General features: G+C 39.3%; 1 protein-coding gene across 1 annotated transcript in view; it reads left to right on the top strand.

The window, feature by feature from the left end:
- The window catches only part of DSCAM (DS cell adhesion molecule), a 738,451-nt gene that overhangs the window by 402,054 nt on the left and 309,378 nt on the right, over window positions 1–27,019 (top strand). The window contains exons 5-6 of the mRNA XM_068545703.1: window positions 13,117–13,263; window positions 26,175–26,453. Of these exons, the coding sequence (XP_068401804.1) occupies window positions 13,117–13,263; window positions 26,175–26,453 (426 nt within the window). The remainder of the gene's footprint in view (window positions 1–13,116; window positions 13,264–26,174; window positions 26,454–27,019) is intronic.

The raw sequence follows: 27,019 nt of genomic DNA, 5'->3' as shown, positions 1-27,019 counted from the left end.
CAAGGTGTGACTCACCTCTTCTTGGAAGCATCACAAATACAGTGTCTCAGACGGTGGTCATTCATGAACCACCTTTGGGATTTCTGCCATCACTGAATACCACCCACACTATTATCTATTTTGGTCCTTTACATGGCTCATATTTTCTTAAAGCAATGTAATTATAAATTCTGGCCGATGCAAGTGCCTTCCAAAGGCTCTAAGCCAGTGGCTTACTTTTCCTGTGTTATAAAGAAAGGAAAAAGGAGACTGACAAGTGTTGGAGAGATGTCAAGATAAATTATTGCCACAAAAAAGTACTGAGAATCCTAGTGGAGGAGAGCTGGATGCACGTAGCCGGTGGGCAGATAAATGGGACCCTCTGAGTCTTTCCCTTTGAAGGAATCAGAGGGATTGAGGAGACGTGTGCAGGGAACAAATTATCTGGATGTGCTGTCATGGCATTTCTCTGGCGAATGTCATCAGCCTGCTTACCAATAGCAATTCCTGCCCCACCCTAATTGATTATAGATATATTATTTTTCAGTCTTTGTTGACCTCAACACTTATGTATATCCAGCTGACACTATTTGATCCTGCTTTGTGTGGTTTGTACTTTTATTTTATGGTGTGTTTTTTTCCCCTATAGCTAGAAATTAGCATTTAGTGGTGGAGTTACCTTCAACCCCATTACCAGCTCTGCACATCATGGGCAATTGCTATATGACTGCATTGATAACGTTTTGTCGTGAAAGATACTGCTAGACAATGGATTTCATGATCAGCGAGATCTGGGGAAGACTTTTAGGAAATGGAGATGCTCTTACAGCAGAAAGCTCTGGGATACGGAAGCTGGCGTGAGAATTTCTACCCTGTCTCATTGGGTCAGGCCATTTAAAACCAAGAGGTTCCGAGATTGGGGTGACAAAAGGGGCTGGATATAATAACATGACTTCTACCATGGGGTGGTTTTCTAAGTACATACTTGCATACAGATTTGTGCTAATGACTCAGTAAACTCGTCATAATTCCCTTAGACATCTTCATATATCATCAGAAAACAGACACAATCCAAGACCTTCACATGATGTGGCTTGAAAAAGGAATCAGCTGCTTTGTCTGCCACTGTAGCTATAAATAAATGCAGCCATGCCTGTGACCTCAGAGACTTGTCAGTCTGCATGCTTGAAGGGAAGCCTTGAAGACTCTCAGGTATATAAGGACTGTTAAACTTGCTTGGACGTGGGAAGGCTGGTCAAAAATTAAACAGCCAGATCTTCAGGATGCTGAGCCATGCTCTTCAAACATGTTTTACTCTGACTCGCCGTAAGAAATACAGAGTAAAAAAATACATTTTATATTGAGACCCAGTATGCACGTACATATACATAAACAAGTACATGCACGTCTACATATACAAACACACAATCCTGTATGGGCGCATAGGAACTAAAACAAAGCCTTCATAAAACACTGACCCCTACTGTTTGTGATGCACACTGAATCGTTCTATCTTCTCTATTTTATTTTTTTTTAAATAAAGTAACAGTCCATGAAATTGATTTCACAATCCATTAATAGGTCACTCCCCACCATGTGAAAAACAATTACCCCACAATGCTTAAGTGGCCGCGAAGTAGTGGCTATTTTTATTCTTAAGAGTTCCCGTGTTTCTACTTTCTTTCCTATGACCGCATGTCGTCTGTTTCAGGCAGACTAACTTTATGATTAATATTCACTGTGTTTCACCAATAAGCCCAGGGTCTTCAATTCCATTTGGGTCCCTAACATAATAAACAGAAAAAGCACACTCATTTGGGATTGATGCGCCGTGCTTTGCTCTTTCTTCACTTTCTTTTTTCTGTTCGAACATGTTACTTTTTAATGAGCACACAGCCTCGACTAGAATAGATGCTCAACATGAAATACGCAGTCCCTTCCAGCCTCAAAATCAGAGAGCTCTTGGGACAGGAAACAACATTGATGCACCGCTTCTAAATATTAGTTAACCTGATACAACAAGCAGGCGGAATGATGTTCTTTTCCTTATCTTCTCTACATCTATAAGGGGCCACTTTTAATCCTAGAAGTCCAAACTGTGTCACCCAGGGGGACCAGTGCCACACCCAAGGCTCCTCCTTCCCAGCCAAGGCTCTCTTCTCCAGCTCTTCAACTCCTCCCCAAAACACGGGAGTCACCTTTGACCCCGGCCCTTTTCTTCCTCCTACAGCATACAGGCCAGTTCTATGTCCTGTCAGCTCTATTTTCAAAATGCATCTTATTTCAGTTCCCTGAACATGCCGTAGTTCCTCCCACCTCAGCACTTTTGCACGTTCTATCTCTTTTTCGGCCCTCAGCCCTCCCCTTGCCGTCTACTGTGCCTCATCTGAAACGCACCCTGCACAGACCTCCCAGACCCCCTGTCTAAACAGCAATTCTCTATCTAGATTCAACCTTTTTTGTGTTAATTCTCTCAAGAGTGCTTTTCACATTATGTAATTGCTTTTGTCTATTTACTCATTTTGTCTGTCTCCCCAGCTGAAATACTTGCTCCTAGAGGTCAGGGGCCAAAACTGTTTTGTTTATCTTATAAATGAATAAGTACAATTCAAGTTTTTATAAGATCCTTTGGCTCTTTAAAAAAAAAAAAAATCCTTACCTAATTTCTTCAAAAAAAAATTCTGTTCTTTCCAAGGATTTATTCTTTTAAAGAAATAGGAATCTAACTAGAGGAAAGATTGATGACAGACTCGAATATCTGCTCAAGAGCGCCGATCTGATCATTAACAGCCTAAATGGGGTAATTAGGTATACAGTCGGATTGCAGCATATAGGCTTAAATTAGAAGTGTGTAATTGAGCCTCATTTAACTGCAGGAGAATTTCACTGAGAGAGTTTTATTTACATAAGAAAAATGTCTTAGTGAGATTACTTTGGGAGAACTTAGACATATATCTGTCAAATCACTCCTTACTTACCAAGTCCACCCCAGGGATGCTGGCTCACTCCTCACATCCCGTGTGTGGAGGGAACATCACTCTTTCCAGCCACGTGGGCTTCCAGGAGGCTCAAGGTCCAAGTTGGGGCTTCCTGATTTTCTTTTTTTTTTTTTTTTAACTTATTATTTTATATTGGAGTATAGTTGATTAACAATGTTGTGTTAGTTTCAGGTGTACAGCAAAGTGATTCAGTTATACATATACATGTATCTATTCTCTTTCAAATTCTTTTCCCAATTAAGTTGTTAAAGAATTTTGAGCAGAGTTCCCTGTGCTATACAGTAGGTCCTTGTTGGTTATCCATTTTAAATACAGCAGTGTGTACATGTCAATCCCAAACTCTCTGACTATCCCTCCCCCCAACCCTTCCCCCCTGGTAACCATAAATTCATTCTGTAAGTCTGTGAGTATGTTCCTGTTTTGTAAATAAGTTCACTTGTATCATTTCTTTAGATTCTGCATGTGAGTGATATCATGCAATATTTCTCTTTCTCTTGATACTTGATACTTTGATATCTTGATGTGTTGATACTTACATAAACATAGCAGGCCCTAACAGTACGATGCCTTAAGGTACAGAGCCTATTTTGGGGGAGAATTCAAAGTATGGATGTCATCAGGCATTTAATTCAGCATTTGCGGGGTGGGTGGGTGGGGGGGGAAGCAGGTAAGTAAGGCAAACACGGGGATCGCCTTGTCTTCGAAGATGTTGCCATCACCTGGGTGAGGCTAACACATGCATGACCAATTAGACTAAATGCACTTAGGTGTGAAGTCGTGTGTCACACAGTAGTTCAGGAAGATCAGGAGATCCTCTATATAGTGGAGTAGACTTTGGGGTTAGGTGTCTGGAGTGGGAAGATTACAAAGACCAGGAAAAGTATGGAAAGCCTCCCCTCCTGCTTTTAAGCATGTGCCCATATGTGATCAGGCTGAAAACCGAACAAGACAGAAGACCATCTTTTGACACATTTACTCCCAACATAAATACTATCCTAGGTTTCTCTCCTTCCCCTCTGTCGTGCTGCTCACATGAGTTTGGTCTACACCCGCTGCATCCTGTCTCTAAGCTCACCACCGACTGATACCTTCTTCAAAACAAATTTCAACTGCACAAGTAGGACACTGAGAGAGTCTTCTTTTAAGATATTCAAAGACATGATACTATGAAATAAAACATGTAAGTCCCCCCTTCTTCCCTTCTCCTAATCCAGTCATGACCTCAGAAGTGAAGCAACTACAGTTAACATTTTGGTGGATATCTTTTCATTTACATACACAAATTTACTACCCCCCAACACAAACACACATTCATTGTCTTTTGTACATAACATTATATAATGTTCTGTAATTACTCTGTGTTATGTCTTGGAGATCTTTCCATGGATTATACATAGATTTACCTTACTGTCTTTTAAATGGCTGCATAGTATGGCTGTACCCTCATGCATTAATCTATTTGCCCTTGATTGGCATTTAGGTTTGTTTTCCATTTTTCATTTTTTAAACAATGCTGCAGTGCACATTTTGGGTGTACGCTGACGTGTGCACATGTGTGAGTGTCCCCTAGGATAGCGTCTTTGAAGAGGACAAACTGGATCAGAATGTATGCGATCCTTACATTTTAAGGATGCCAGCAGATTGCCCACCAGAAAGCAAAAGGCCTCACCAATTTGCACGCCTACCCGTGGGTGTGCATTTCCCCATACTCTTGTCAAGACTACATATTAGCAAATATTTTAATTTTTTCTAATTTCCTGGGTGAAACGTAATAGCACCTTGTTTTAATCTGCATTGATTTGGTAAAGTTCTACGTAAATTCTGATCCTGAATCAGTTAAGATATAATTTCATTTGTGGAAAAATTGATGTTTTTACAATTTCAAGTTGTGTAATCCTGGAATTTGATATACCTCCCCACATTTATCCAGGTCTCCCCTTATCCGCTTTGGTAATGACTTGTAGTGTTCTTTGAATTCATTTTATATAGTACTAGCTGTTCGTAGCTAGAGATTTAATAGTTTTGCTGATCTAGCAAGGTGGATATTTTACCATTATATTTTATTGAAGATTACAGCTATTCTAAAGTGCTTTTCTCTAGCAGGAACTTACATAGACATTTAATATCACAATATTTCCAGGAAGATAATATTGCCCCATTGTACAGATAAGGAAACTGAGGCTCTGTTCGGCTACATTTGTATTCTCAGTTATCCCGATAGGAAGACACAGAACTGAGATGTTTGCATTATCCTTTCCGGAAGTGCTCTCCTACCCCTGCCCACCACTCCAGGCCCTCCTGGGTCTCCGTCCTCCTCTCTTGCTGTCTTTTGCTGACCTTCTTCCCTTACTTCCCTCCCCAGAGGCTCCTGGGCATCAGTTCCCATGAAGGGCTCCTCGACATGTGTAATTTGGTTCCCAAAGCCGTCTCCAACTCCACTGTATCATCCATGCCAAGTCACCCAGCATTTCCAGGACTGAACTCCTGTCTTCCCTGAGAAAGAGACAGCCTCACCCAACTTCTCTACTCCGTCACTGCTACCACAATCCCGTCAGTCCTCAGACTCAGTACTTGGTGTGATCCTCTCCCCAGCCAAGTTGTGTTGATCCTTTGTTTAAATACGTTTCTGTGCAAGTCACTTCTGTTCCCCTACAGCTGTTCCTGCACTCAGCCCAGGCCTTCCTGCTCATGCTCCGGCCGTGACCAGGTCAGGGAGTGCAGTGGGTGAGCGTGTGGCCTCCCAGCCCCATCATCAGGGAATTGTGCTTGCTGGGATGCTTCTAGTTCTGTGAACACAGGCAGTCACTTCACCTTGGTCCTCACTTTTCTCATCTGTAAAAATGGGAATAATAACAGTACCTGCCTTCTTGGGTCATTGCAAGAACTAAATGGGTCAAAACATGTAACATTTAGAGCAACGGTGGCTCACTGAACACAGAAGACCTACTGGCTCTGATTAGGATTAGGATTCATAGCCGGATGTCTCTGTGTCCACATTTCTCCTTTATTTAAGGACAACCGTTCCACGGGGTTAGGGCCCGCCCTACTCTGGGGTTAGGGCCCACCCTACTCCAGGCTGACTCCATCTTAACTAATGACATCTGCAGTGACCCTGTTTCCAAATAAGGTCACATTCTGAGGTCCTGGGGGTTAGGACTCTACTGATGAATTTTGGAGGGAACACATTTCAACCCATAACAACTGGTTAGATGTCTTACCTTAAGGGCCTACTCCTTTCTCTTTCGTATATGAGGCTTTCAACATAATTTTGTTAAACCATAATTTTTTCTCAGGCCACTCAATTGCTCAAGAAATATCTGTAGTTCCGTCAAGCCTGCATCTAGTTATGGCCTGGCACCCACCCATCACATCACAGAAGAGACACAACTCAGAACCACTGGAATGAGTTGAATTCCATTCCAATCTACATCTGAATTAAGAGAAATAGCTAACTTTAAGGTTATCATAGATTATATATGTACATATATATGTATTTTATATATATATATTTTTCTATTTCTACTTCTGTTTCAGTTAATGCTAATTTAACTTTCAAAATAAAGAAATATAAGATATTCATGCAGAGGCTCATCTCATTTCTAGCACTGTATACTTAGAACTTGGATTTTATACTTGTGTTTCTCTCAGAAACTGATATGAAAACTGCTCGGGAGAAAGCTCTGTTTCATTACACAGCATAGATGTCAATTGGAGGCAGCAGGCACAGCTGATAAAAGTTTCATTGTGTTGTGCTAGCATTTGGCATCTTATTAGAAGAACCATCTGTTCTTTTAATTACTATTAACTCAGCTGAGATTGCAATAGCAAAAAAACCCCTAAGAAGATATATTTCTGACTAAATGAAAAATCAAATATGCTTTAAAATCTTCCTGAAAATAGTATTGTCTGTATTGAAGATCTAACAGCCTAGCTGTACAGGAAAAAGCCAGAGAGCATTATGAAAGAATAATTAACATCCAAATCTGCAAATATGCTCATTTTCATATAAGAATACATTACAGTCATTCCTGGGGGGGGAAATACTCTTTCTATGTATTATACATAAGGAAGTTTCATGTTGAAATCTAAAAAGAGGAATTTTAGCTTTCTTTCTTTTTACCCAGACTTAAGAAGAGACATTTTGTATATAAATAATGATAGATGGGTTTCATCCACCCATCTCTTGAACAAATATTTTCAGGAAGCACAGCCAAACACTGCTCTGTGTTATGGAGATGAAAAGTGGGTCAAGACAATTCAAGTTCCTGCTGTTCTGGTTGGAGAACAGAAATGTTAAAGCAATCTGCAACACACCTGAGATGACTGCATGTAGACATAATACAGTCAAGTGCTCTGAGCATGAGTGACCGTGGATGTGGTTCATGTTGACATTGCCGGAAAGTTGCTTTAGGAACTGAGGCCAGAATGATGGAAAGGAGCCCGCCAGGTAGAGGTCTGGGCTCAGGGCCCTTCAGGTGGAGCAATTAGGAGAAGAGCAGTGTGGCCGGGGCAGAGTGGAAGAGGGAGAGAGTGTGTGAATGATAGGGCCAGACCTAGACCTAAACCGTTGAGCCACCATGAATAATTGGATCTAGCGGGACTCCATCAAGACACGGAACGGTCTGCATGGAGGTTGGGTGGCACGTGGGCTGAAGGGGAGCAGGAGTGGAGACAGTTTGTTAAAAGACTGGGATCCTTAGACCTTGGTGGTGTGTGGAGAGGGAAGTGGATCATTCAGGATATATTTTAGAAACAGGAACAGAAGGACATTCTGTTGAGGGGTGAAGAATGATTAATTTGGAAAACTTCAGAATATGTATCTTATGTTCAGATACTGGCAAACATGCCAGGGGATATTATTAGTCAAATAATATCATTATGATGATAGAGGAGGTCTCTGAGTTTCCATGTACTCCAGATCTATCTATCTATCTACCTATCTATTATCTATCTATCTACCTACCTACCTATCATCTATCATTTATCTATCTACTCTTTATCTAGCTATCTGTCTACCTACCTATCATCTATCTGTCTCTCTATCTATCTCTCTATCTATCTACCTAATTTCTATCTAATCCCTTTCTACTGCAGAAAGGTTTTCTGAAGACAGTGTCTGCATAGCCTCCTACCCCAACAGCCCCACAGAAAGGGCGTATAAAGGCCCTCTCTGGGCCTCGTTTATATCTTTCTACCCCTGTTAGTGCTCTGTTGTGTGACACTGGCCCAGAGAGGGTCGGGAAATATTTTGCCTGCAGTGACACAGCTCCAAGTGGCAGAATTCTGATGTCAAACTCACCATTGTCATTTCCACTTTGGTGCTTTTTCTAACACATGAGATTGCTTCACATCAGGAAGCACAGCCATGAAGAGTTAGAAGTGAACCCCACTATGTAAGTGGACATGGGCTCAGGCAGGCCCAATGGCCTTGGGCAGCACTAGGTACTCCTGTTGACTGGCTTCTCTTAGCAGGTCAGCTGAGTAACACACATGCCATTGACTTCCAGAACTACCATTTTAATGCATGGCTCTCTGTTAGAGGGCCTCTATGCATTAACCTCGTCTCCAGCAGTAGAACGAAGAGGACATGACTCATCATCTCTTCTTCACAGATGAACAATCCAAAGGTTAAAGAGGTTGCATGTCTCATCGGAGGTCACACATAGTGACATTGACAGGTTTGGAGTTCATATCCATTGGATTCCCAAACTCAGATTTTTTTTTCTTCCACAATGAGGAATCTCTCCAGGTGGGTGAGCTTGTTACACTTGGTACCAGGGAAAGAGCTTTTAACTCGATACTTTATAAGAACAGGAAAAAAAATAGCAGAGTAGATTGAGCAAGCAGGTTAATAAAGGGGACATGTACAGCTAATTATTTGTATCAGAGTAATACCCAAGGATGAGTACAGGTTTGGTGATAAATATCAGTTTTTCCTCCCTCGGTAATGGTGTTTCCCTTCATCCGGATGAAGATAAGCCTCTTCCCAGATTATAATCCAGCCTCTTCCCTCCCATCCTGTTTTCTTACCTGATGCCATGTCTCTAACCCTGAGACTCAAATCTGTTTAGACTGTAAGCTCCCTGAAGGCAGAGGCTGTGTCTCATTCCTTTTTGGGTTCCCGGAACCCAGGACAGTGCTGGCCCAGTGAATTGATGTACCTCTCAGCTCTGGTTTCCTGTTCACCCAGAACACATGGCACCTCCTAGAATCAGCTCCCACACGCTCCCTTCAGGAGGACACGCATGCCTGCTGTCTGCAGTTGACTAATCATAGTTTGGCAAAATGGATTTCTAGAACTGTTGCTATTTCTCTGCCTCTGACGCTGGTCAGAAACCCAAAAGGCATTGTGCCTGAGCCTCAGGATCTGCCATGCTCTATGTGTTCACCGCTCAGCACCATGACAGGAGGAATGTGGCTGTAGGACGTCCACCCTGAGTGTTCCGACAACATTCCGAATCATGCGGATGCCCCATTTTCTTTGGTAGTTTTATGTTTCTAGATAGAAATATCCCACTAGTCCCTGTGCTGAGCTTAGCCAGGCTGGCTGAACTGGTACCAAGCTGTGGGTTTACTTCAGTGGCATTAACATACCAGCTCATGTTGACGAACATTGGAGAACCACGCCAGCAGTCACTTGATACCCATTTTCTCTTAGTTCATGCAAACTTCTAACAGCTTTGGTATGTCTAGTTTCTACCTCTCAGCATACCGAAGGCATCACATTGGGTGTGTGTCCACAGGGATACTGACGGCAGAGAGAAGTAACAGCTAATAGCCTGGTAGTAACGGAGGGAACAGATAAAACTATTAAAGACAGAACCAGGGGCTTGAATTCCTGGACCATTTAGTGCACGTTGAGAAGCCAAGATAGCTTCTGAGACATCCCTCTAATAACTGAGCAGCATGGCTCAACAATCAGCGCCCACAATGATGACCCTGAATCCAGAAATCACTCACTATGGTTAATTGACTGATTTGCAGTGTGTTTAACATGACAAAAAGTATCTACTGTATTTTAGTAATGTTTCCACCTAAAGTGCTGATAGTTTTCCAAGGGGAATAAAGTTACCTATAGAATTTTGACTTTGCACAGTTGTATATTACCAGACAGTTCTGAGAAGTAAAGGGTGCATGTGTATATGTCTGTGTGTGTGCGTGTGCATATGTGTGTGTGTGAGAGAGAGAGACAGTTTGTGTGTGTGTGCAGTTTATTGCTATTAATATTTTGTATTTTAATATTTGCCTATTTTAACAGAAGCACATTCTTCAGTTTCATTTAAGGCTGTGAACAAACCCATTTATTCCATATGATACAAAACCCTCTGGTGATGTAAGACAGGAAGCGGGGTGCAGTGGCAAGCAAGGGGGTGGATGAGAAGATTCCTTGTCACCGTGAAGCCTGGCGTTCTAGCGACTGTGCTGTCCGTCACTGTCCTGAGGGTTCCACGTGTCTCGGGAGTTCAGACTGAACCTTGGGTCTTCGCAGCCCTGTCCTAATCAAAGGCTTCTATTCTTCATCCTTATTTTAAATTTTAAAATACTGATCAGTTTGGGGCTGTGTTTTAACGAGAAATAAAGGGTTAGACAGAGATGGTTCAAATTAGCCCAGGAATTCAGTCACCTCCTTCTCTCCTTCCTGTGAATATTTCAGAAAATGTTTCAGACAGGGTTCCTGTTTTTCTGAAACAACATGTCTTAAGAGAGTCTTATTTAGCATGCTAAGTGGGTAAAAAGAAGTCAGATATTCCAGGAGCAAAGTGAGTGATCAAATTAAATGTGCCTGGAGACCAGAGCCCTCTCAGGAATCAGCAGAGTAATGAGTGCAGGCTGCTGCCGCAGCCCTGAGCATCTCTCAGCGCTCTGAGAGCCGTGCACACGATGCTTTTCCTTACATTTAGCCTCTGCTGATGCCCTGTCAATTCCAATGAGAAGACTCTGTGTTAGAGAGGTGACAGGAGTTAATACAGTATCTTTTTCGCCCCTCTTTTCTGTCTATCACTCTGTACTTTAAAGGAACTGGTTATGAAAGCATTATGTAAGTATGCAAAATATATTGAAAGAAAAAAACGTTTCAATTATACGCATTATATACTGGTAAGAAATGCTTGGCATGTGATGAAATATGACAAGTGGTATTTTTAGTTGCTTTTTTTAGGGGGAAGATAAAGCAAAAATATCTAGAACATACAACATTTGCTTTTTCAGCTATTCTAATATTTAGCATATGTATAGCATATTTTAAAATAAGTAACTAATGCAGTTGTTTAAAAAGTAAATTTATTACTTAAAGATATTTTATCCTCCTTTAGTAGTTAGTTGGTGTTCTTTTGGAAAGCTTATGCTAGATCAGTATTTGTTTTATGATTTTTTTCTTATTCATGTCCATGGAATTGCTTTCATATTGCATAAGAAGTAATAAGCCATTTTTATTTTTTTAATTTTTTTAAGATTTTTTAAAAAAACTATTTTTATTTATTTAAAAATAAAATGTGTTGCGTCTTCGTTGCTGCGCGCAGGCTTTCTCTAGTTGTGGCGAGCGGGGGCTACTCTTCCTTGTGATGCACGGGCTTCTCACTGTGGTGGCTTCTCTTGTTGTGGAGCATGGGCTCTAGGTGTGCAGGCTTCAGTAGTTGCAGCACACGGGCTCAGTAGTTGTGGCTCATGGGCTTAGTTTCTCTGTGGCATGTGGGATCTTCCTGGGCCAGGGCTCGAACCCGTGTCCCCTGCATTAGCAGGTGGATTCTTAATCACTGTGCCACCAAGGAAGCCCATATTTTATTAAAAAAATTTTAACGTCTTTATTGGAGTATAGTTGCTTTACAATGTTGTATTAGTTTCTGCTCTATAGCAAAGTGAATCAGCTGTATGTATACATGTATCCCCATGGCCCCTCCCTCTTGCGTCTCCCTCCCACCCTCCATATCCCACCCCTATGAATAAAATATAAGAAATAACCAAGGGTTGGCTCAACTTCAGTATTTGAGACCTAAAATTAATGAAGTCAAGACTCCTGGCAAATTCTGATTAAAATAAACCCAAGGCAGTTTCAAATGAACCTAAGGAAAACAGTTTAAAAGAAGGTGAATTTTTGGCATTTTAGTCTTTTCCCAAAGAGACAAAACCATTATCTTTTAAGTAGAATTGCATCAGATGCAGAAATATTCCATAGGAAAGACTCTAACAGTGGTAGAAAGCGTCTTGAGTCACTACCATGTAGGTGCAACAACTCACCTTGAGATTTACTCCTTAGCTTTTATTTGGTGTATCATCAAATTATAATTGAACAGTGAAAAATTATCTTTAGATATTTACATTTTCAAAGGAGAAATCATCTTTATTCTTCTTCAAGCAGCACTGATGCTTGATCTCTTAATGTTGACCATTTCTGTACAAATAGAGTTGTATAGGCAAAAATCACAGGTCACGGAGAACACATTTTTTGTCCTGTGCTGATATGAAGGAGGAACAGCTGGGTATGGCTTTTTTCTCCCTGAGGTGAAGATGTTATTGTCAATAATTTGAGTAGTAATTAGGAAATAGCAGTGTTCTCTAAAACACTGAAGATAGGAGGAACTGATCTTTGTCTTAGAATATAGAGGTAAGTGTTGGTTATTATTGAGGAAATAAGACAGTCTTTCCTGGGAAGATTGTGGAATGTATTATTGCTCTATAGTCTAACACTTTTGTGTGTCTACTGAAATATTTCAAGCTGAGACAAAAGTTTATATTTACATGAGGTGGAAATTTACAAAAGAAAGTTAATACTCCTTTAATTTGTCACATTCTAGAGGAAAGTGATGATCAAAGAAAATATGCTAAATTAGCTACATACTAATTATATGCCTACTTTGTTGCTGTTAAATAAATACATGACCTAAAAAATTAATTCACGAGAGTAGGCTTTACAAGTATATATTTATTGGGTAGCATACTTACTAAAAACTCTTAATTTAGGATAGTTGAAGAATTAATATATCTCAGGCCCTTAAAGTAACACACACATACAAACACACACCTTTTATTTTCCTTCACATGAGTTTCCTTCAGGTGAAGAAAAACTATTCAATGACTTTGTTTATATAAGTGGGTTGCTTCTGTTCTCTTTTAATGGGGTAATCATTTTCTTTGATTTCAGGATCTAGATTTCTCATCACATCCACGGGAGCCTTGTATATTAAAGATGTACAGAATGAAGATGGATTGTATAACTACCGCTGTATCACACGGCACAGATACACTGGGGAGACAAGGCAGAGTAACAGCGCTAGACTTTTTGTATCAGGTAAAAATTCATCAACACTGTGTTTTGTATTTATCTCTGTCTTCCTTTGTTAGTGCTCTGGGATGACTCAACCAAAATTGTGGAATTCATGAACAAAATGAAGCCTTCATTTTTTTTCCCCAAAATATTTTAGCAATTTAAGGTTTTGGGTTTTTTTAATAAATTTATTTATTTATTTATTTATTTTTGGCTGTGTTGGGTCTTCGTTTCTGTGCGAGGGCTTTCTCTAGCTGCGGCAAGCGGGGGCCACTCTTCATCGCGGTGCACGGGCCTCTCACTGTCGCGGCCTCTCTTGTTGCGGAGCACAGGCTCCAGACGCGCAGGCTCAGTAGTTGTGGCTCATGGGCCTAGTTGCTCCGCAGCATGTGGGATCTTCCCAGACCAGGGCTCGAACCCGTGTGCCCTGCATTGGCAGGCAGATTCTCAACCACTGCGCCACCAGGGAAGCCCAGCAATTTAAGGTTTTTTAAACCAATACCAATACAGTACAATGCAAATATGGATATTTCAAGTGAAATGATTTCACCTTTTATAAAACTCCAAATTCCTTTGACCCAATATGACTTCTGTTTTGCTGACAATGCCTCCTTGCCCTGTTATTTGCATGTTATGTCATTGGCAATACCAACCAGCACCATGATGCCTCCTACCCTGCATAGATCTAGGGGAAGCAGGGCAGGGTCCTATAGAACAGGGATCCCCAGCCCCTGTTAGGAACCGGGCCGCACAGCAGGAGGTGGGCAGCAGGCGAGCGAGCGAAGCTTCATCTGTATTTACAGCTGCTCCCCATTGCTCATGTTACCACCTGAGCTCCGCCTCCTCTCTGCATTATGGTGAGTTGTATAATTATTTCATTATATATTATAATGTAATAATCATAGAAATAAAGTGCACCATAAATGTAATGCGCTTGAATCATCCCTAAACCATCCCCCCTCCGCCGATCCATGGAAAAATTGTCTTCCATGAAACCGGTCCCTGGTGCCAACTTGTTCCCTGTATCATGTCTAACAATAGTGGGGAAATTATCCACGTCTAAAGTTAAAGAAATAATCACACTCTCTTAACTCCTTCCAGGATTATTCTTGAATGAAGAAAACCCCAAAGCAAGTTTATTCCACTCTGATAAATATGTCCGTTTTGTGCCTTTTTTAATGGGATTTATACTTTGAGAAAATATTGACCTTTTGCAGAATCTTTACAGTTGGCTTGCTATTGGCCCGTCTGTCAAACAAATCAGCAATCCATTCACACGGGGACGCATTAGCACTTCATGCAGCAGTTTAGAAGCGTGAAATAACCATCTTGGTATTAGAAATCAAGTGCAAAATATCTGACCTTCGCCCTTGTAGCTTTAGAATGTAAAATCGATCCATGCAGTGAATATCTATTTTATTTGTCATGATGTTTTGTGCGGGAGATGTGACGGGAAGTTTATAAACGTTGGGGTAATTAAAGCAGTGTCACCTGAACACCCACTTACTGCCCTTGATAATGTTCTATCTGGATTCCTCTTCCACATTCACATCCTTAAAATAGCCAAAGCCCACCTGTCTTTTCAGGTGTAGAACAACAAACATAAGTCATAATTCATTGATTTTTCCTCTGAACTTGGAAATACTTTTTTTTTACCTGTTCTTTTTCATGTCAATTGATACTTTATCCCTTGTATTATAGTTATGTCTTGTTGCCTCTTTTAAGGGCAAGAATAATCATTACAGTAAAACTATGCTCACTTTTTTCAAAAATGTAGAGAAAATGAATTAGAAAATGGATGGCATCTGTCATCTATTCCATGGTAGCTTTAATGACAGCACGATGGTCTATATGTTCAGAATATCTTAGGAAAGGTCTTGTTTGCATTGAAGAGGAACTTCTTTATGACAATATTGAGATAAGAAAGGAGCAGTCTCTGGGGATGGCACGGATCTGGGTATGAGATTGAGCTTAGCAAAAGAAGCAAATAAACATGTCTCCATCGAAAGAACGTGAATTAAGTGATGATAATCTGGGAGCCCATTTTTCTCTAAAGAGAAACCTAAAAAGAGAGAAAGCCTGAAAAGGTAACCTTGTTTATCTCTACTCTAAATCAGTAAGTAGTGATTTGCAAATTTAACTCTCAGAGTGGGAAAGGCAAATTTGCTTTTCTTAATCCCAAGGTTATTTATTTATTTATTTTTAATTTTTTTTTTTTTTTTTTTACCAAAAATAGGCAGCAGGACTCATTAGCACTGGGTCACCATGGAAGTGATGAGCGTCCACGAGGTCGCCTCGTGAGCATTTGTGCAGCTAAGTGAGGAGCATCAGAGCAGAATCTAGTGAAGGAATGCCATACACTCAGATGCCAGCAGAAGAGAGGGAATAGGACTGAACGTTTGGGGTTAAAGGTGGTATTTGCAAGAAGGGAGAAGTCAGCAGAGTCACACATAATCAAAAGGCTCATAAGAGAGTCTGCTGCATGTGGTGAATTACGCTTATGACTTTTTGGTCACAGACATTTTAATAAAGTAGTTGAGGGAGGAGATTGTCAGTGCTAGAAGATGAGAACATAGACACTGAGTGCGGATTATTGTTCTAGAGTTCTAAGCTTTGAAGGCAAAGAGAAATTAATTTTATTTTAAATTAGATTTAAATTCATTTAAAAATGTACACATGGGGTTTGGATCATGGTGGGGGCATGTTAGTAACAAGGTTTTTAATGACTCCAAACTCCTCCTGAAGCCGAAACAGATGCAATAGGATGACAAAAGAAAAAGCACGTGGATGACATCAACAAAACTAGGTGATGGGGATTCCCCAGAAACTGTTAAATGTGGGGGGCTATGGACAAACTACTGACAACAATAGGACCAGTGTAGGAAGAGCAGCAGTGTAACATTAGGTGATGGATAGTGAAAAGGGAAGAGTTACTGGGATTACTATATAGTCACAGAACTGCAAGATTGTCAGCAAATGCTCACCTCCAAAAAGCAGAGGACGGGAACTTCCCTCCTGGCGCAGTGGTTAAGAATCCGCCTGCCAATGCAGGGGACACAGGTTCAAGCCCTGGTCTAGGATGATCCCACATGCCGCGGAGCAACTAAGCCCATGCGTCACAACTACTGAGCCTGTGCTCTAGAGCCCGTGCGCCGCAACTACTGAGCCCACGTGCCACAACTACTGAAGCCCACGCGCCTAGAGCCCATGTTCCTCAATAAGAAGCCACGGCAATGAGAAGCCCATGTACCACAATGGAGAGAAGCCCTCTCTCGCTGCAACTAGAGAAAGCCTGTGCGCAGCAACGAAGACCCAACGCAGCCAAAAATAAATTTTAAAAAAATAAAAAATAAAAAATAGCAGAGGACCATCGCTTGAATGGAAACCTAAGAAAATGTGTCTAAGAATATTCACAACAATTTGATAGACCTACACAAGCTCTGAGTTGAAGCTGAATGCAAAAGGGCCATGATATCACATAGTTTGGTAGTAGCCTAATTCCTTGCAGATCTCAGAAATATTTAGCAAATACTACTTTCAGAAGAACAGAAACTCACCCTGAGGGAAATTGCTGGATTTAGGAATCAAATTGAGCCAGAGTGGAACACTAAACAGAGAGAGAAGGCTCAGTAGTGTGGGAGGCCCTAGAAGAATTTCATCCTATAAAATACTATAACAGAGGGACAATTAACTATGATTATATTATTTTTATTTGGAACCAAGATTTTCAGTGTAAGAGAAAAGATAAAAATAGAAAACCAAAGAATTAATAAAATTCATGAAATATCCAATAGAAAGTATCAGTACACACTTGCTGTTTTTTTTAATATGTGATTCCAAGTTTTTTCCCCTTTTCAATGGGCAGTGGGCAACCAACAGCAACAAGCACCTCTACCACCTAGATCATAGTCTCCTTTAAATATTATTCCCCAATAACAGGGGCCATGGTTCCTTGGAAGAACAATGGATTATTGGTGGAACATAAATGGGGTCTCGTCACAATTGTATGTATGCATATATATATATATATATATATATATATATATATATATATATATATATATATACACACACACATATATATATACACACACACACACACATATGTGTGTATATGTGTGTATATATGTACATATATATACTTACATAATCATTTACATATATACTTACATGTGCACACGTACATATACATTTAATAATAACAAAAGCAATAGTAAGAAACTTATTCATCTACTTAGAGGTAACTAAGGCAGGCACCAACTCTTGATTTTGATAATTAGTCATTAAAGATAACAACAAAATTTCTTCCTGTCTTTCTTGTAACTACTATATTTCAAGATAACCAAATAACCCTAGTTCAGGGAGAAAAGTTCTTATTTACAGAATAATTACATCTATTGAATGTGAAAGAAAACAGAAATTTTAAAATTGCCATTTTCAACACTTAATAAAATAACTTAATTCAGGCAAACATTATCATCTGAATTTTCTGATCAATTTAGTCTCACTGAGTGTGGGAAAGCAACACATTATGTAAATGCAAAAGGAAAGAAAAAAGGTTGAACTTGATCTGGACTATCCATTACAACTAAATTCCAGTTATAAGGAAAACGGCAATAGGGGAACAGGTTAAAAGACACCATGAAGAAAGAAATTCAAAATGTGAGATTTCTTGTAAGATAACTCACCTGGTTTCTTCAATGAGTCAAAGACATGAAAGGAAATAGAAGGAGAGTCTTATCTGAATTAAAAGAGAATCAAGAGCCATAACAACTAAGATCACTGGTAAGGGGGTGTGGCCAAGATGGCAGAGTAGGAAGACCCTGAGCTACCTCTTGCTATGGGCACACCAAAATTAGAACTATTTGCAGAGAAACTATTGATGAGAATGACCTGAAGACTAGTTTTCCACAATTAAAGAGGTAAAGAAGGAACCACAATGAGCTGGTAAGAAGGGCAGAGATGTGATATAGTCAAGATCACACCTCTGGATAGGCAACCCACAAGGAAGGAGAATCACAATTGCAGAGGTTCTCCCCAAGGAGTGAAGAGTCTGAGCCCCACATCAGGCTTCCTAGCCTGGAGGTCCTGCATCAGGAAGATGAATCCCCAGACTGTCTGTCTTTGAAAGCCAGTGGGGCTTGTATACAGCAGAACAGGAGGGCTAAAGGAAATAGAACTCTTAAAGGGTTCATACAAAATCTCACACACTCTGATACCCAGTGCAGAGGCAGTAATTTGAAAAGAGCCTGGGTCAGACTCACTTGCTGATCTTGGAGAGCCTCCTGCAGAGGCACTAAGCAACTGGGACTCCCCCTGGGGAGATGCTGGTGGCAGCAATTTTGGAGAGCTCATTGTACCATGAGGGCACTAGAGCTGGTAAGTGCCTGTTTAGCGTCCTCTCTCTCGCCTAGTAGTGATGGAGGCTTACCCACCCATGGACCAGTTGGCAGCACACCTTGGAGTCCCTGACCCAAGCTAGCAGCCTGCTGCATGGAGACCCAGCCCCACCCATTAGTGGGGCAGCAACCTCTGCATGAGGCAGGGCCTGCCAGCCAACCAGGTTGGGGTCCAGCCCTGCCTACCAGCACTCCCCACAGTAGTGGGCTCAACTACAACAGAATGGTGCATGCAGCCCACATAAGGGCACCCTTAGAGCATATAGCTCTGGTGACCAGAGCAGTGTGTGCTGCTGGGACCCATAGGATGTTTTCTATATAAGGCCACTTCTCCAAGATCAGGAAATGTAACTGACCTACCTAATACATAGAAAAAAAAAAAAAAAAACAGAGAATTAGACAAAATGAGGCAACTGGGGAATATATTGCACACAAAAGAACAAGATAAAATGCCAGAAGAAGAACTAAGTGCAGTGGAGATAATAATCTACCCAATAAAGAGTTCAAGGTAATGATCATAAAGATGCTCAATAAACTCAAGAAAAGAATGGATGAACACAGTGAGAAGTCTAACAAAGAGTTAGAACCAAACAGAGCTGAAGAATACAATAACTGAATAACAATACACTAGAAGGAATCAATAGTAGATTAGATGATAAAGAGGAACAGATCAGCAAACTAGAAGACAGAGTAATGGAAATCACTCAAGCTGAATTGAAAAAAGAAAGAATTTAAAAAATGAGGGCAGTTTGAGGCCTCCAAGACAACATCAAGCATACTAACATTCACATTACAGGGGCTTCATAAAGAGGAGAGAGAGAGAATGGGGAAGACAACTTATTTGAAGAAATAATAGCTGACAACTTCCCTATCCAGGGAAAGTAAACAAATATCTAGGTCCAGGAAGCACAGAGAAATTCAAACAAGGTGAACCAAAGAGATCCATACCGAGACACATTGCAGTTAAAATGGCAAAAATTAAAGATAAAGAGAGAAACTTAAACATAGCAACAGAAAAGAAATTAATTAAGTACAAAGGAACTCCCAGATGACTGTCAGCTCACTTTTCAGAAGAAATTTTGCAGGCCAGAGAGGAGTGGCATTATATATTTAAAGTGATAAGAGGAAAAAATCAAGAACACTCCACAAAGGAGAGGTAGAGAGTTTTACAGACAAGCAAAAGGTGAAAGATTTCAGCACCCACCAGTAAACCCATTTTACAAGGAATGATAAGGGGACTTCTCTAAGCAAGAAAGAATATACTGCACCTAGAAATATGAAAATTATGAAAGCAAAAAGCTCATTGGTAAAGGCAAACATATAGTAAAGATAGTAGATCAGCTACTTATAAAGCAAGTAAAAAGGTTAAAAGATAAAAGCAATAAAATGATTTATATCTACAATAAGTAGTTAAGGGATACACGAAACAAAAAGACGTAAAATACAAAGTCAAATCTGTTAAGCATTGGTAAAAACACAGGGTTGTTAGAATATGTTCAAACTTAAGAGATCATCAACTTAAAATAATCATATATATATATATACATATATATATATGTAGATAGATAGGTAGATAGATAGATAGATAGATAGATATCTATTTGGTGACCACAAACCAAAAATCTATAATAGATACACAAAAAAGAGAAAGGAATCCAAACATAACACTAAAGATAGTTACCAAGTCACAAGGGAAGAGAGCATAAAAATAAGAAAGGAACAAAAAGGAACTACAAAACAACCAGAAAACAATTAACAAAATGGGAATAAGTACATAACTAATCAAAAGACATAGAGTGGCTGAATGAAAAGAAAACAAAAAACAAAAATACCCCACAAAAACAAGACCCATATATATGCTGCCAGCAAGAGACGCACTTCGGATCTAAAGACACACACAGACTGAAAGGGACAAAGAAGGACATTACAAAATGATAAAGAGATCAATCCAAAAAGAAGATATAACAATTGAATCTATGCATCCAATATAAAATCCCCTAAATACATAAAGCATATTAACAAATTTAAAGGGAGAAATTGAGAGCAACACAATAAGAGTAGGGGACTTAAATACCCCTCTTACATCAATGGACAGATCATCCAAAGAGAAAATCCATGAGGAAAGATTCACCTTAAATGAAATATTAGATCAGATGGGCTTCAGGAAAGATCACACACTAGGCCACAAAAACAAGTCTCAGTAAATGTAAGATTGAAATCATATCAAGCATCTTTTCCAACCACAAGGATATGAGACTACGAATCAACTACAAGAGAAGAAAACTGCAAAAATCACAAACATGTGGCAGCTAAACAATATGCTACTAAACAACCAGTGGGTCACTAAAGAAACCAAAGATGAAATTTTAAAATATCTGAATACACACGAAAACAAAAACACAACAATCCAAAATCTATGAGATACAGCAAAAGCAGTTCTAAGAGGGAAGTTTATAGTGATGCAGGCCTATCTCAAGAAATAAGAAAAATCTCAAATAAACAACCTAACTTTATACTAGAGGAACTAGAAAAAGTAAAAAACAAAACCAAAGTTAGTAGAAGGAAAGAGATTATAAAGATCAGAGCAGAAACAAATGAAATAGACTAAAAAAATAGAAAAAAATCAATAAAAATAAGGGCTAGTTCTTTGAAAAGATAAACAAAATTTATAAAATTTTAGCTAGACTCATCAAGAAAAAAGGAGAGAGGTTCCAAATAAATAAAGTCATAAATAAGTGAGGAAAAGTTACAACCAACACCACAGAAATACAAAGGATCATAAAAGATTACCACAATTATACACCAATAAAATGGACAATCTAGAAGAAATGGATAAATTCCTAGAAATGTACAATCTCCCAAGACTGAATCAGGAAGAAATAGGAAATCTAAACAGATTACCATTAATGAAATCAATCAGTAAAAAAACAAAAACAAAAAAAACTTTCAACAAACAAAGTTCCAGGACCAGACAACTTCCCAGGTGAATTCTACCAAACATTTAAAGAAGAGCCAATCCTTCTCAAACTATTCCAAATTTGAATAGGAAGGAATGCCTCCGAACTCATTCTGTGTTGCCAGAATCACCCAATCACTCAGATACCAAAACCAGACAAAGACACCACACACACACACAATTACAGGCCAACATCCAGAATGAATACTGCAAAAATCCTCAATAAAATATTAGCACAAACTGAATTCAACAATACATTAAGAGACATACACCATGATCCATGGAATTTATCCCTGGGATACAAGAATAGTTCAGTATCCACAATTCAATCAATGTGATACACCATGTTAACAAATTGAAGAATCAAAATCATATGATTATCTCAGTAGAGGCAGAAAAAGCTTTTGAAAGAATTTAATATTCATTTATGATAAAAAAAAAAACCTCTTGGGTCTTCCCTGGTGGTGCAGTGGTTAAGAATCCACCTGCCAAGGCAGGGATCATGGGTTTGAGCCCTGGTCCAGGAAGATCCCACATGCCGTGGAGCAACTAAGCCCATGCACCACAACTACTGAGCCTGCGCTTTACAGCCCATGAGCCACAACTACTGCTTCCTCATGCCATAACTACTGAAGCCTGCGCACCTAGAGCCTGTGCTCCACGACAAGAGAAGCCACCGCAATGAGAAGCCCACGCACCACAACGAAGAGTAGCCCCCACTCACTGCAACTAGAGAAAGCCCGCACGTAGCAATGAAGACCCAATACAGCCAAAAAATAAATAAATAAAATAAAAATTAAAAAAAAAAACTCTCAACAAAGTGGGTATAGAGAGAACATACCTCAACATATATATGGCAAGCCCACAGCTAACACCATACTCAACACTGAAAAGCTGAAAGCATTTCCTCTAAGATTAGAAACAAGACAAGAATATTCACTCACACTTTCATTCAACATAGAACTGGAAGTCCAAGCCACAGAAATCAGACAAGAAAAGAAATAAAAGTAATGCAAATTGGAAAGGAATAAGTAAAACTATCACTGTTTGAGGATGACATGATACTATATACAGAAAAATCCTAAAGATGCCACCAAAAAACTACTAGAACTCAGACAATAAATTCGGTAAAGTTACAGGATACAAAATTAAAATACAGAAATTTCTTGCATTTCTATACAGTTAACAACAAACTATTAGAAAGAGAAATTAAGAAAACAATCCCATTTACAAGTGCATCGAATAAAAAAATACCTAGGAATAAATCTAACCAAGGAGGTAAAAGACTTGTATTCCAAAACCCAGAAGACATTGATGAAAGAAATTGAAGATGACACAAACAAATGGAAAGACACAACATGCTCATGTCTCGGAAGAATAAATATGATTAAAATGGCCATGTTCCCCATGGCAATCTACAGAATCGTTGCAATTCATATCAAAATACCAATGGCATTTCACATATCTAGAACAAATGATTCTAAAATTCGTATGGAAACCAAAGAAACCCTGAATAGTCTAAACAATCTTGAGGAAGAAGAACAAAGCTGGAGGCATATCATGCTCCCTGATTTCAAACTATATTACAGAACTACAGTCATCAAAACAGTATGGTACTGATGCAAAAACAGACACATAGATCAATGGAACAGAATAGGGAAGCCAGAAATGAACCCACACTTCTATGATCAATTAATCTATGACAAAGGTGGCAAGAGTATAAAACGGGTAAAAGATAGCCTCTTTGATAAATGGTGTTGGGAAAACTGGATACCTACAGGCAAAAGAATCAAACTGGAGTACTCTTTCACACCATATACAAAAATAAATTCAAAATGGATTAAAGACCTAAACTTAAGTCCTGAAACTGTAAAACTCCAAGAAGAAAACATAGGCAGTACATTCTCTGACATTGGTCTTAGCAATATTTTTTTAGATCTGTCTCCTCAGGCAAGGGAAACAAAAGCAAAAATAAATATATGGGAATCCATGAAACTAAAAAGCTTTTGTGCAGTGAAGAAAAGTATCAACAAAATGAGAAGGCAGTCTGCTGAATGGAAGAATATATTTGCAAATGGTATATCTGATAAGGGGTTAATATCCAAAATATGCAAAGAACTCATACAACTCAACATCAAAAAAAAAAACCTAATTAAAAAATGGGTAGAAGACGTGAATAGACATTTTTTTTTTCCCAAAGAAGACATACAGATGGCCAACAGACACTTGAAAAGATGCTGAACATCACTCATTATCAGGGAAGTGCAAATCAAAACTACGGGGAGATATCAGTACACATCTCTCAGAATCGCTATTATCAAAAAGTCCACAAACAACAAGTGTTGGCAAGGATGTGCAAAAAAACGAACCCTCATGCACTGAACAGCCACTATGGAAAACAGTATGGAGCTTTTTCAAAAAATTAAAAATAGAACTACCGTATGATCCAGCAGTTCCACTTCTGGGTATATATCTGAAGAAAACAAAAACACTAATTTGAAAAGGTATGTGCACCCCTATATTCATTGCAGCATTGTTTACAATCACTAAGATATGGAAGCAACCTAAGTGTCAGTAGATGAATGGATAAGGAAGATGTGCTATAAATATACAATGAAATATTATTTAGTCATAAAAAATGAAATCTTGCCATCTGTGAAAACGTCGATGGACATAGAAGGTATTATGCTGAGTGAAATAAGTCAGACAGAGAAAGACAAATATTGTACTCTATGGTTTCACTTATATGTGGAATCTAAAACAACAAATGAATAAACATAACAAAACAGGCTCAGCAGCACAGAGAACAAATGGGTAGTTGGTGGAGGGGAGGAAGGAAGGGGAATGAAAAGAAAAAAAAGGTAACCATGTGAGGCAATGAATGCTAATTAGCTTGATTTTGGTGATCATTTCACAAAATATATTTATCTGAAAGCATCACATTTTACACCTTAAGTATATACAATTTTTGCCAGTTATACCTCAATAAAGCTGGAAAAACATTTGAAAAGGAGACGTAACAACAAAATGTTAACTGTAAAACAATCCTGATTTGATTAGCTCAATTATAAAACCAATAATAATAATATGACTTTTTATCTCATTGTGAAAAAATGAATGTGGAGTAGATGATAGGTGATACCAAGAGGCTGTTATTACTCTTGTGTGATACTGACATTGCGGTTATACACGAAAACTCTTATTTTCGTCAGAGAAGCATTCTAGATAACATAGGTTTTATGACTTAACTCAAGCATGTTGGCACCAAAAGCAAAGGCTATAGAGAAATAAGCAGAAGGAGGATAGAAATATTGTGATGCCTATTGTATCTGGGTGATGACTATATAGGACACATTATATCGTTTTCTCTTGTTTTGTGTGAGTTTGCAAATTTTTGTGATAAAAACTGATTTTTAAAAATGTAGATAAAAAGTTTGAAGACACGGGGATGGAAATTAAATCCAATGTTGTGTGGTTGTACTAAGTCTGTGTCTGACCAAATGTGTCCATGAGCGCATGTATCAAGCGTCACTTAAATTGTCTATTTAAAATGTAAAAGAAATGCCCCATTCCTTTTTTCGTAAAATAGTTTTATTGAGATTTAATTTACCAACCATAAGCTTCACTCATTTTAAGTATACAATTCAATGATTTTAGTAAATACATAGAGTTGTAATCTAATTTTAGAACATTATTTTCTACCCAAAAAGATCCCTGCTGCCCATTTGCAGCCAATTCCAATTCCAGCTCCGGGAAACTACTAATCTACTATCTGTCTCTGCAGATTTTCATTTTCTGCATATTTCATTTAAGTCCAATCCTGCAGTATATGGCTTTGTATCTGCCTTCTTTCATTTAGCATAATCTTTCGAGGTTCTTTCATGTTGTAACATGTGTCAGTGTTTCACTCTTTTGTATTGCCGAATAGTATGTATGTATATTCACATTTCGTTTATCCATCCACTAAACAATGGTCCTTTGGATTACTTCAGCTTTTTGGCTGTTATGAATAATCCTGCTATGAACGTTTGTGAACAAGTCTTTGAGTGAACATAGGTTTTCCTTTGTCTAGGGTAGATACCTGGGAGTGGAGCTTTTGGGGCCTTACAGTAAACAGAAGTTTTAACATTTTAAGTAGCTGCCAAACTGTTTTCCAAGGTGGCTGCACCATTTTACATTCCCATCAACAATGTATGAAGGTTCCAGTTTCTTCTCCACATCCTCACAAGCCCTTGCTATTGCTTGTGTTTTTTATTATAGCCATCCTAGTGGGTATGAAGTAGTATCTCACTGTGGTTTTAATTTGTATTACCCTAGTGGCTAATGATACTGAGCATCTTTCCATGTGCTTATCAGTCATTTGTATATCTTCTGTAGTGATATAACTGCTTCAATCTTTTGTAAATTCTGAGAAAAAGAAATTTATATGAATAGTGCTTTTTTCTGTTCATATATATATAATCTTAAAGATCTGTATCAATAGTTGGAATGATACATAGAATATGAATTATACACAAGGCCCTATGATTCCGAATGACTGCTTTAACTCATATCTAAGAGGCTTTTCTTTTCTTCTGCAGACCCAGCGAACTCAGCCCCGTCCATACTGGATGGGTTTGATCATCGCAAAGCCATGGCGGGGCAACGTGTGGAGTTGCCTTGCAAAGCGCTCGGCCACCCCGAGCCAGATTACCGCTGGCTGAAGGACAACATGCCCCTGGAACTTTCTGGAAGGTTCCAGAAGACCGTGACTGGGCTGCTTATTGAGAATGCACGCCCCTCAGACTCAGGCAGCTATGTGTGTGAAGTGTCCAACAGATACGGAACTGCTAAGGTGATAGGCCGCCTGTACGTGAAACGTAAGTTGGATGGTAACTTGCAGTGGTGATGGTGGAGCTCTTGTTACAAGCTGACCTCTGGGCTTTCTCTGTAGCCCCCACAAATCCTCACAGCAGCCCTGCTGAGACCCACAGTAGCCCCATTTTACAGACAAGGAAATTGAGGCTCCAAATTATCAAGGTTACAGAGCTGGAGAGTCGGGAGCCACAAGATATATTTCCAAGATAACATTACCTAGCTGTTGAATTCAGAATGGTCAGCCTGTCTGCAAGTCCGTGGAGGGAGAGGGGTAGGGTGGTGCTGTCAGCAAAAGCAGTGGTGATCAGATCAAAGCAGTTGTCCTTGGCCTGTTTCCAGATGCTGCTTTAAATTTCTAAATGGGGCTATTATCAGCTCTTTAGAGGGCTGTATATAAGGTTGTAATTATCCAAATATTGGACTTGGACTCAATATTATAGATAATTTAGGCCAAGTATGGTAGATATATCTCATCTCTAATTGATTTGTAGAGACTGATGTGAGGAAGATGTTGAGAAGGATGCCAAAGGTAGACTCGGAAGAAGGAGGGGTGTGATTGCAGGGGGAA

The sequence above is a fragment of the Eschrichtius robustus genome, chromosome 6 (assembly GCF_028021215.1).
Source record: "Eschrichtius robustus isolate mEscRob2 chromosome 6, mEscRob2.pri, whole genome shotgun sequence".
Taxonomy (NCBI): Eukaryota; Metazoa; Chordata; class Mammalia; order Artiodactyla; family Eschrichtiidae; genus Eschrichtius; species Eschrichtius robustus.
This window is presented reverse-complemented; position numbering and strand designations above follow the sequence as displayed.